General features: G+C 48.3%; 1 protein-coding gene across 26 annotated transcripts in view; it reads left to right on the forward strand.

The window, feature by feature from the left end:
- Positions 1 to 12076, forward strand: part of Camk2g (calcium/calmodulin dependent protein kinase II gamma) — a 60410-nt gene that overhangs the window by 14432 nt on the left and 33902 nt on the right. For 20 of the 26 annotated variants that reach the window (XM_036198875.1, XM_036198863.1, XM_036198860.1 and 17 more), the window contains 3 exons: positions 650 to 709; positions 8911 to 8965; positions 9816 to 9881. Coding sequence is in view for 25 of the 26 variants with exons in the window: in XM_036198863.1 (XP_036054756.1) it covers positions 650 to 709; positions 8911 to 8965; positions 9816 to 9881 (181 nt within the window). In the remaining variant the exon portion in view is untranslated. The remainder of the gene's footprint in view (positions 1 to 649; positions 710 to 8910; positions 8966 to 9815; positions 9882 to 12076) is intronic. The other 6 variants (XM_036198872.1, XM_036198874.1, XM_036198855.1 and 3 more) reach the window with 1 other exon arrangement.

Consider the following 12076-nt stretch of genomic DNA (forward strand, 5'->3'; position numbering starts at 1 on the left):
CCCTAGTCCTTGGGTTTTGAGTCTCAGTATGTAGCCTAGGCTGGCCTTGAACTGGTACCCTTCCTGCCTCTACTTCCTGAGCACAGGATTAGACATGGGCCACCATACCTGCCTTTGCAGGATTTTTATGTAGTGTTTGATACTATCTGGAATTTCAGGCACATCAACTGAGGGTCTTGAAATAACCCGAACCTCCCCCCACCCCATCCCCCCACCCCCCAGATGAGGGATATCTGTTGTTACTCAGAACAAGAACTCACTATATAGATCAGGCTGGCCTTGAACTTGGACATTGGCCTGCATCTGTCTTCTGAGTGTTGAGACATTCACCCCACCCCCCAAATTCTTGACACCCTAGCTCAATGAATATCTGTTGTAGAGGAAGGAGACCAAGGTTTAGCTAAAGACTTAGATTTAAATTCCGGGGTGCTGCTCACTGGTTTAAGGTGTTTACCTCTCCACTCCCATTTCCTCATCAGGAAGAGGTAAGTCGCAAAACTACCTCCAGATTTGCTATGACTTGCTGTGTTAACTTAGCAAATGCCAAAAATGCCTGGTTGGTGCCTAAGAATTAAAGGAATATGAATAGCCAGGTAACAGAGCTAGGAGGGATGGCTAATGACTTTTGTTTTCTTTCTCCTCCTTTCAGATCATCAGAAACTAGAGCGAGAAGCCCGGATATGCCGACTTCTGAAACATCCAAACATTGGTGAGTGTCCAGCAGAGTCTTGGAGTGTTTCGTGGAAGGCAGGGAGATCAGAGGTTGGCTATCTGTGTGTGCGTGTGTGTGGAATCACCTCTGGGCATGGATCTTCACCTGGTGTCTTCTTGCCTGAATAGGATGGAGGAATTCTGTGTGTCAGAATTTTAGGGCTCTCTTGTTTAGAGATCTGAGTGTCTCCTTGGCTGTGGTGCCATCTCAGGGCTGGGATGTGAGCCTTTTGAATATGTTTCAGGCTCTTTTCTCTTTCTGCCTTTGGGCTGCAATCCAGAGTTCTCAGTGTGTGAGGTTCCGGGCTCACCAGTCTGCCAGAGTCCCTCACCAGAGGCCATCCGTGGCCTTCATGAAAGGCTCAGGATTTTGTTCCTGAACCTCAAAGTGTTTTGTCTCTGTTGCGGTGTCCTGCACACTCTGGGGGTTTCCATGGTAGTCCTGTTTGTTCACCAGAGCTAGGAAAGCAAACTGCCTGCCTGCCTGCCTGGCCTCTCCAGAGAAGGAACGTAAGAGATGAGGAAGGAGAAAACTTAAGAGGCTCTCTCCCGCTCCCACCCTGCCTGGGGTACAAGAGGACATTGTTGGTTGTTCTAAAGCCTGAGGAGGCTCGCCTGCCATAGCCCACTCTGGCTCAGTTTTACATTGTTCAGCTGAAATAGTCCTTGCCAAAAGTGTTGGCCCTGATCTGCAGCTCCTTACACAAGGGGCAGAAACTGGGTTGGCTGCAGCGTTGACTTGAGGCAGGGAGCATCTCCTAGGTTTTCCTGAAATCCCTGAGTCATCACAAAAGACAACACGTGTTCTTCTCAGGCATGGCCTAAATATCAAGGCTCCCACAGTGCCCCGGACACTGCCTTCTTAGCTCTCGTAGGCTAGGCCTGAGGTGACTTGCTGAAGAGGCTTCATGCTGCCTCCAGAGCTAAGCAGTCTCTGGCTCCCCAGATCTCGGGGATCAGAGTGAGCTTTTATATGGAGGAGCTAAGGTCAAGCTCCAGCCCACTGGGAGAGGAGCAGTGTGAGGTAACCAGAACTCCAAACATGCAGGGCTTTATAGATCACAATCAGCAACTTGGATTACACCGGAAGCTGATTGGCATGGCTAGTGCTCTGCTCCACCAGGTACAGTGTGTGCCACACCACCAGCGCCTCTTAGCCAGGAGTCTTGGCCTTAGAGCTGCTGTAGTTCCTGAGTAGCCTCCAAGGTTAGGCTTTCACCTAGAAAATACATTGGGGACCATTCGCCGCGGATTGCAGAGGGCATCAGAGAAATACCTAGAACAGTAGTCACAGGAAGAGGCTGTTTTGTTTGGCTAGTTCAATGATATAAAAGTATTCGTATTACTGGCTAATATTTAAGAATGAGATTTCAGCCGGGTGGTGGTGGCGGCGGCGCACGCCTTCAATCCCAACACTCGGGAGGCAGAGGCAGGCGGATCTTTGCGAGTTTGAGGCCAGCCTGGGCTACAGAATGAGTTCTAGGACAGTCAGAGCGACATGTAGAAACCCTGTCTTAAAAAACAAAAAAATAAAGCAAAATAAAAATGAGATTTCACATTTTGAAAAAAAAAAAGTTCCATTTCTCTGCCTTTTGAACCAAAAGGCAAAACTTGGCTGTGAAGCTACTATCTCCTTCCCCACCATTAAGAGAGGTGGCATACACCTTTAATCCCAGTACTTAAGAGGCAGAGGCAAGCAGATCTCTATGAATTTGAGGCCAGGGTGGCATAGCTCCATTGCTGGGGGGTGGGGGAGGGTGTAGGGAGGCAGGGGGAAGCATTTTGAGTTCTAGACCTGTGGAGCTATATAATAAGTAATAGGATCCTGTCCCAAGACCAAACAAAGCTGCCCACCAGCTCAGACAGTGACTTCGCTTTGTGTTTCTGGTGACCCGCTCACATAGCAATGATGAATTGGGTAGAGCAGGCTGACTGACTTTGGCTTCATCTGTGACATGATGGGGTTGACCATGAAAAGGTGAGGGTATAATAATAACAGTTGAGAAATCAGCAAGAAGGGCAAAAGTAGGGACCTAGCCTAAAAATGTCTAGCCTTTTATTACTTATCGAAATAAGTATAGTTTGTGACCTCTTAGACTTCCTGTGGTTTGGTACCCTCCTTTTCTACACTTTGCTTAGAATAAAGGCAGAGGGATGGACCATACATTTCCATGTGTCTTCACTATTGGCAAGCTGGAAAACCCAGGAAAAACAAGCATGGTATAGTCACCTTGGTATCAGATTGCCAAAAACTGCCTTCATTTTTTATGGCTCTTTGTGTGTCCTGAGGGATGTATTGGTCTGAGGACCAATTCCAGGGTTAAGGGTAGGCAGAGAGAAGGGCAAGCCAGGACTGTGTTCTGAGAGCATTGTCTGGCTGGACTCTCTGGCTTTTGGTGGGAACCAGGACTCCTAGAGATGTGACTGAGCTCTGGGTCCAGGAAGCAAGGGTTGCCATGGATCCAAACCTGGCTTGTGGCTAGAGAGGAGACAGATTGTGCCCTTAATTCACTGTTCCTCTCTCTACTGCTGTGTCCTGTAAAGCTATGGCCCTTTTGGTTCTGGCCTTTTAAACTCCATCCCAAAGGGTGACAAGAAGCTGACTACCTAATAGCCTCACACATTTGAAAAAGCTGAGAGCACAGATCAGATCTTCAAGCTCTGGCTGTTGTCCGAGTGAAATTCATGAGTATTTGGTGCAAGAAGCCAGGCAATCCCAGTTTTTCCCCTTGTACATATTCTGTGCTGAGTTAAGCATCTATTAGAAGAGGGGCTGGAGAGATGGCTCAGAGGTTAAGAACACCGTCTGCTCTTCCAGAGGTCCTGAGTTCAATTCCCAGCAACCACATGGTGGCTCACAACCATCTGTAATGAGATCTGGCACCTTCTTCTGTATTAATAATATTAATATAATAATAATAATAATAATAATAATAATAATAATAATAATCTTTTTAAAAAAGACTCTATTAGAAGAGTGAACCCTAATATAATCTGTGGGTTTGGGGTAATGATGTGTCATTGTAGGTCTGTCAGCAATAACAAATCCTGGTGTGGGATGTTCAATGTGGAGAATCTGTGCATGGGAGTCGGGGGTATCTGAACCTTCTGTTCAGTTTTGCTGTGAACTCAACACTGTTATAAAAAAAAAATAGAGTTAATTAAAAACAAGCTAACACAATGCCTGTTGGGTGTAAGCTACGCTGCTGAACTCAGTGTGCTGAGAGAGTGGCTAGCTGTAGGGAGTTAAGCAGAGAAGCTGGCTAGTGCTGAGAGTCTGAAGTCTGAATGGAGTGCGTGCTACCTCTGATCTGCTTGCTCTCTGCTCTGAACTCCTCTAATGAATAGACGCTGTCTTCTCTCGTGCTGAGCTGCTCCGGCAGATTCGATCACAGCCCAGCGTTTGTGGTTTAAAGCAGCGCTTCTCTAACTTTTATGTGCTTATGAATCAGCCAGGGTTTGTGTCAAAATTCAGATCCTGATTCAGTAGGTCTGGGGGGAGGAGCTGAGATTTCTCCTAGCTGCAAGGTCTCCAGGTGATGTTCATGCTTTGGTCTGTAGTCCATCCTTGGAGAAGCCGAGGTTTGTGATTTTGTCAGGTTTACTGGGTTTGGATTCCTGAGTTCCTCTTTAGAAGCTATGACCCTAACAAATTATTTAACCCATATGTGCCTACCTGCTTTATCCTTCGCGTCCATTCATGGAGTTGGCAGAGGGAGAGCACAGACATGCAAGTAGAGATTCTGAATCCCAGCTCCCTCACCCCTGCCCCAGCTCAGCTGTTAAATTATTCAAGCCTGGCTGCAGTAAACCTTGGGCCCAGGACCCATTCAGCTGATAGTAAATGTAGCAAGAGCAATTGCAAAGAAAAAAAGAAACTTGAGTTGTGACTGGCCTTGTCCTAAATCTTTCCCCATGTTGGGAGGGCCCAGACCTGTCACAGCTGGCCTTTGGGACACAGACTTAGTTCTGTCTGAGATCCCTGTAGTAACAGCCCCATTCCCACTGTGTTATTATTAAGAACATTTGAAAAGCATACCTCATTTTATTTTTAAATGTGTGTGTGTGCATGCATGCATGGGCAGGATGTGAGTGCAGGTGTGTCCTCAAACTTGAGGCATTGCATCCCCTGGAGATGAAGTACAGGCAGTTGTGAGCTGCCCCAGGGTGGATGTGAGAGCCAAACCCAGGTCCTCTGCAAGAGCAGTATGCACCTTCAACTCCTGAGATGTCTCTCTAGCCCCGGTTAGAGACATTTTTGTTTGTTGGTTGGTTGGTTGGTTTTGTTGTTGTTGTTGTTGTTTGGTTGGTTTGTTTTGTTTTTCAAGACAGGAGTTCTCTGTGTTTCCGCTCTGGCTGTCCTGGAACTCACTTTGTAGTCCAGGCTGGGCTCAACAAGATCCTCCTGCCTCTGCCTCTGCCTCTGCTTCCCGTGTGCTGGGACTAACGGTGTGTACCACCCCTGCCCAGCTCAGTTGTGGGTCTTTTTAACGAAGACACTTTTTCAGTGTTTGAGAAACCTTTTGTGTTTCCTCTCTGGCATTTTGTTGGCTGGTTTTGAAGAACTGGAAATAACCACTCATAGAATTTGGGTTGTCGATTTCTTGGTCCATGAGAGTGTAAAATGTTGAGTAAAACTTACTAGGTCTGTCCCTTTCCCGCTGATTCTAGAGACTAGTAATTGGGTTTATTGCTAAAGTGCAGTCATGATTGTCTCTTCTCCCAGATCGTCCTGACTGGAAACTTGGTTTGGTCATCTTGGTCTGTGTGTCTTGTAATGACTGTGAAATGGCCTGGCCATCAGATGGCTTTGTTCCATGTGTCCTCAGTCCCGTTTATGTGACTAGTTACATATTTGTGTAAGTGCTAGTTAAAGCCTGTCTTCTTTGTAGTGGAAGGGCCTGGCTCCTTCTCTTCACAGCCATATTGCAACACGGTCTGCTTCGGGGTAGCCTCCTAATGAATACGTTAAACCAGTTGGAATGGCCAGAGTTGGCAGGGACAGAGTGGAACTCCTTTACCTAAGAGGATGGACACAATGATTCATTGTCATTCTGTGATGCTAGCTTGCCAAGTCAGTTACTTCAAGTTCTGCTGTGTAGTGTGACTTTGAGCCTCCCTTCTCCCTCCAGGTAGGGATGTCATGGAGTCGTCTGACAGTGTTACAGTGAGAATTCAGTAAAATACTGTCATAAAATACTTCACGTGGGCCGGGAATGCAGCTCAGTTGGTACAGATTAGTCCCCTGCACCGCATAAACCAGGTGCATGACTGTAGTCCCAGCACCCAAGAGGGGGGAGAAGGATCAGAAGTTCAAGGTTATCCTCAGCTACATAGTGAGCTCAAGGCTTGCCTTGGTTACATAGACATTGTCTCAAAAAAAGTAACCCAGTGATTGGCACATAGGAATAGCTTAATTAAATTTTAGTCATTTTAATTTTAATCATCAAGAATTAACTGTGCTTAACATGGCCCAGTTACTTTTTTCTTCCTTGTCCTTGGTTTCCTGTTAATTTTCTTTACCAGTTAAAAAGAAAAAAGATAGAAGTCTCATTCAGAGCCCCCTTGTCTTGCTGGGTGTCTTGCTTGGAGCTTACAGCAGAACCTTTGGGGCTGGGTGGCCGGGAAGGATTAGTTTTCTGCTCCTCTGCTAATCCCCACCAACCTGCACGCTGTGTGTGGCCTTCCTGGAGAAGCGCAAAGGCCTGGTGTCTGCGCCAGGTTCTCAGGCCTGCAGTGCTGTGGGGCTGGGTGGTGGAGTATTGAGAGGAGGTTGTCCAGGTGAGTTCAACCTCAGGGCTCAAGGCCAAGTCCGGCAGGACACCTGGGCTCCCCTGGGAGTGGTTGTTAGCATCAAGGTGCTGTGCTGACAGCTCAGCACCTCGATGCTGTTTGTAGGCTCCCTAATGAAGCTGGTCTTTGGCTTCTGGGACAGCTGATTTCCAGGGGATTATTTGTATTACATACTTTAATGCTTTTTAATAGCAAATTTTTAATTAAATGGAAAGTCCTTTTGGAAGCAAGGGAGCAGCCACAGCAGGACTCAGGATGAGGCACTGGCTGAGACCAGAGACGCAAAATGGGGGGGGGGGGTGGGTAGCTTGACTGGGCCTGGGTTAGGTGGGTTGGGAGGGCAGCAGGGGACCTAACTGTGGTTCCTTCCACCCTAAAAAGCCCTCCCCTGTCATCTGGCCGGCCTCTGAGTCCTCAAGTGAGGAGAAAGGGAGCAGCGGTTGGTTGATGGTCAGTACCTTGTGGCATCTGGGTTTTGCTTTCTGGCTGATTTTGCTTCTTCAGTCACAGGGACATAGGAAGTGCAGCCTTTAGGAGATAGATGCTTTGGCACTGGAGCGGGCAGCAGCGTGGGCCTGCCAAGGAAGCAACACCATGATTGTTTTCTGCCCAGCACTTTCTGTGGCTCTGGTGTCATTCCTGACTGAAAGGTATTCCTGTGACTGCTAAGGCTTGGAGCAGAGGTCAAAGACATGATGGGAGCCCTTGACACCAAAAGCTCCCTCCCTATAGGAAGAGTCTGGGTGAGGGAGGAACAAGAACATCCATGCAGGCAGCCAAAGCAAGGTCTGTTTGCCTTAGAGTGATGCTCGGGGGTTGGGGTTAACCCAGGGCTGGCTGCCTAGGCAGAAGCTAGAGAAGAACCTCAGAAGACATCAGATTGGCCTTTTGCCCGAGAGCTTTAGAGCAGGCATCGAGAAGGAATTGTGCTCGCCAGGCTTTCTTTGCACTTGGTGAACTTGCCTGCTCTACCTGCTGCTCGCTCATGCTCGCGAGTTTTCTCTCTCTCTCTCTCTCTCTCTCTCTCTCTCTCTCTCTCTGGCGCGCGCGCGCGTGCGGACCCATCTATGGTACTGTTGTAGGGACATGGTGAACACTTTCTCCTTGGCTCTGATGCCTAGTGTGTGGGCTGGCCCACGTTTCTTAGAGGCTGTAGTTGAGTGGACTAGCTTTTGGAGTCGAAGACCCAGTTAGTAATTATTTAACCTTTGCCGAGAAATCTGAAGTCTGAGCCCCTGTGGTTTTCTCTAAGTGGAAGTAGCAGTCATCTCAGGGTAGTGGAATAAACTCCTTGAACACTCTGTCCCTCCTAAATGCCATCACCTAGCCTAGGATCTGGCATACTGTATTGCTTAAAAGAAGCCTATAGTAGTATATGACATAAATCTACCCCAAGGCTGGCACATAGTATGCATTCAATAAATAGTTGTTTGTTGGGCATGTTGGTACATGCCTGTAGTCCTAGTATTTCAGACAACAAGGTAGGATTGCCACAATTTTAGGCCACCTAGGCTACATAGCAAGACCCTATCTCAAAAATAAATAAGAGCTGAGCATAGCAGCTTATCACTCCCTTAATCCCAAAACTGAGAAGGTAGGCAGATCTCAGTCAGTTTGAGGCCAGTCTAGTCTAACATCATGAGTTCTAGGCCAGTCAGGGCTATATAGTGAGACTCTGTCTCAAAAATAAAAGAGAGGGAGAGGAACAGAAGATATGGTTTCATAGGTAGAGTGTTTGCCCAACATGACTAAAGTCCTGAATCCCCCAGCACCACATTAATTAGGTATGGTGGCATATATCTTTAATTCTAGCATTTGAGAGGTAGAGGCAGGAGGATCAGGAGTTTGAAGTCATCCTTAACTGCATATTGAGTCTGAGGCTATATATACAGACTCTGTCTCAAAACAGTCATTGTGTTGGTTGGAGTGTGTGTGTATGTGTGTTGAGAGAGAGAGAGAGAGAGAGAGAGAGAGTGTGTGTGTGTGTGTGTGTGTGTCTGTCTGTCTCCTGTTCCACATGCCTTTCTGATGGGCTCTCCTTTTTCCCAAACCCTTCCATCCTCCTGCTTCCATGTGTCTCTGGAAGAGCTCCTGGGCCTTTCTACCTTGTCGATATCTGTTCCTGTGCCATGTCTTAGGTCCATCCACCTTCTGAGCCACTAGCCCCTCTAGGGAGGGTCTGGCTTTTCTCCCTCTGACTGTCTGAGCTATGAAGCTTCTGTCTCTCTTGTTGTGGTTGTGTACCCCGGCCTGGGGGGTACGAAGCACACTGCCACCTTTTTTCTACAGCATCTTCAAAGGCAAGCCCTGTGCGGCTGACAAGATGGGGCTGGGTGAGGTTGCTACAGAGAATAGGATTTCTGAGTTCCTTTCTGCTAATCTCTGTTCCCATCTCCTCTCTTACAGTGCGTCTCCATGACAGTATTTCTGAAGAAGGGTTTCACTACCTCGTGTTTGACCTGTAAGTGCCACTATCTGAGGGTATGGGGACTTTTCTCTCCAGCTGGCTGAAGATGAAAGCTTGGGAAAGGCTAAACTGGGTCTTTAGCCTTTGCTGAGAGTTCCTCTCCATTGTTTGAGGAAAAGGACTCGTGAAGTTTGTCGGGGGATGAGTGTGCTTGCCCAGGGCCGCTCCCCTCACAGGTCTCCTTGTTCGCTCACTGAGCCCCAGGACGGCCTTGCTCTCTCCTTCCTGTTCTGGGCACAGCTTCTTTCTTGTTTCTTGGTATGTTTTCCTTATTGGAGAAATAAAATAATGACTCTCTGCAGTCCTTAAAAGTTCTGGGAAGTTAGAGGTGGCTTTCTTGACTGGTGAGCTGCGGCCCATTTGGTCTCTCTCTCACTTCAGCTGCTCTTTAGTCGTAAGCATGGCTGTTCACCTCCTGGAAGGCCCTGTCCCGTGTTGCCAGCGGTTGAGTTTCTGTGTCTGTGGTCTCGATATCCTTTAGCTTCAGCAGTAGCTCTGCCCCGCACTGCTGTGTGATAATGTTCATATTGGTCTTGTTTCAAGTGGTGACTGTTGTGGTGGTAGAGATTTTTCTTAGATCCCTGTATCACTCTCTGAGCGCCAGTGATTCTGTTAGGTTATGGAAACAGCTGTCAAGAAGGAGGGGAGAGCCTGAGTTAGTCCACAGAGAAGCGACCGGACGTGTTCTGGGCTCCCCAAGTGTGCAGGGAGTTGGGGTGACTCTAAAAATGGCTTTTTGTTTTGCTTTGCTTTGTTTTTTTGTGTGTGTGACTCTGTTGTCTATTGGCTGCCAGAGTTGGCCAGTGGACCCTGCCTCCTCTGACCTTTCTTCTGTTGATTACAGTGTTACCGGAGGGGAGTTGTTTGAAGACATCGTGGCCAGAGAGTACTACAGTGAGGCTGATGCCAGGTGAGAGAGAGTTGGGTGCTTTGACTGGAACCCTTTGTGTTCAGGACTGAAATAAGTCCTGGCTTCTTTTTTAGGGGGGACAAAAAGGGTAGCATTGTGTTAGTTGGATAGTCTTTGGGCTCTTGTCTGGACTAGGGTTAGTAAAATTGTGGTAGGGCTGCTTTCTGTGCATAGTATGAGAGGTTAAAATTCACCCCCACATTAGTTTTTCTCGAAGCCTCTTCCTGGTCTCCTTGATCCTGTACCCCAGAAATGCCCTTTGTTTTTGCATCATTTTGTACTCACAAGCATGCCCAGCGGTCCACTGCACCTCTTCTTCTTGTGTACAAGGTCTTGACCCACGGAACTGGGGAGTGGAGGCGGAGAAATCATATTTGTCCTGAAGGATAGGAAACCGGAAAGCTTCCTCGGGAGCTTTCAGCCTCTGTCGTCACCCTGTCACTTGACCACCATGACCAGCATGGGTCCCACGGCTCAGCCCCCAACTTGCCATCAAAGCCAGTGACTCTTGCGTGGGACACGGCACGGTCCGCCTACATCGTGGGCTTGTTCCGGCGCGCTGTTTGGGCTCCCCTGTCGACCTTAGCTCTTTACAACCTGAGTTTGTTATCCTGCCCACAGCTCATCTGCTTATGTGGTGGCCCAGACTGCCACTAGAGAGTGGGGGAGTTACAGCTTCCTCACGAATTTCTCAACCCTTAACAGCCGATGTTTGCTGATCAACTTCAGATGCCTCAGCCTGGGGAAAAATTCTCAAGTGGAGAGATGAATTCCAATGCCAGCAGGGGAGGACCAGGCTGTGGGTGGGAGGAGGCGGTGATAGCTCAGGGAGCTGGGGGGGGCGAGCTGTACCAGTGGGCTTGGCCTGGCTCTGCTGGGACTCTTCACACTTTTGCCATTTTTGGCCAGAAGGCTCTCCCTGCTAGCCGGGCTCTGTTCTAATTATACATTTCTGTGGAGACTCGCCTCTGCAGCTCAGGCTCAAGGTTCCTTTGGCACGCTCTTGGGCTCTATACTGTGGAGGCCCTGAGCCTCAGTGTCTGGGTCTGACAACATCCACTGGCCCTTTGGCTCTCTTGGGAGTCGAAGTACCAGATTTCGGAGAAGCAGCTCCTACGTGCAGGCCACTCAGGCCAGCAAGTCTGGAGGTTCTGCAGGTTGGCCCTGCACGCCTGGCGGAGGCTGGTAACGGGGCATAGACCGACCTTCTTCAGCCTCAGTGGTACTGACCTTTAGCACAGATAGCTGTTTTGTAATGACAGCCTCTCCTGTGCATGAGCAGAACTTAGAAGCATCTGAGCAGTCGATAACCCCTTTCCGAGTTGTGCCAGCCGGAATTATTTCCAGAGGTTGCCAAATGTCCCTTGGAGGGCACGCTCACCCCCACTTGGGAACTACTGCTCTAGAGTACTCACACCTGCTGCCAGGGATTTGACTCCAGGGCTGGCAGGAGAGTTTGCAAGGTGGACAGTCGGCTCTAAGAAACAGCAGCTGAATGTGATTGGAGCCAGATTTGTCTTTTCCTGTGCAAAATCGTCAGAAATGCTTTGCAGACCCTATTCAGAGCCCTCTTAAATACATTATTTCCGGAAGGAATCTATGTGCTTCCTGCTAGATGAGAAACTTTAGGACAGTTAATATCTCGGGTAGTACGAGAAAACACCTTAGGAGTCGCTCAGTAAATGTGTGGATAGGTGAAGGCATGCACCCGCCCTTGTACTCTCCCCAGGCAGCATAAACTTCTTCCCTTAGGGAAGAGAAGGAAGAGGGTCAGATGGATTCACCTTTCATAGGAATATTTAGTACCTTTCAATGTCTTGAGAAAAAATTAGTTGTTTTGGACCTTTGCAGTCAAAATAAGCCATGGTAGACCTCAATTCCAGTCTCTGGAAAACTCACATAACCTTACCTGGGCCTCAGTTTCCCTTCCTGTGAAGTAAGTGTTGAGGAGGAGAAAAGAGAACTCTTACGTGGTGGCATACTTCCACATTCCCAGCAGTCATGAGGCTGAGGAGGAAGGACCATGGATTCCAGGCCAGTCTGGGTCACATGGCAGGTCGCAGGCCAGCTTATACTGCATAGCAGGAAGACCCTCCCTCCAACTAGGAAAAGGAAAGGAGGAAGAGAAAAAGGAAGCTTTAGACACTGTTGGTATTGTAAATTAGTATAGCCATTTTTGGAAACCAGTATGGATG

Source organism: Onychomys torridus, chromosome 9 (genome assembly GCF_903995425.1).
Source record: "Onychomys torridus chromosome 9, mOncTor1.1, whole genome shotgun sequence".
In the NCBI taxonomy this organism is placed as follows: Eukaryota; Metazoa; Chordata; class Mammalia; order Rodentia; family Cricetidae; genus Onychomys; species Onychomys torridus.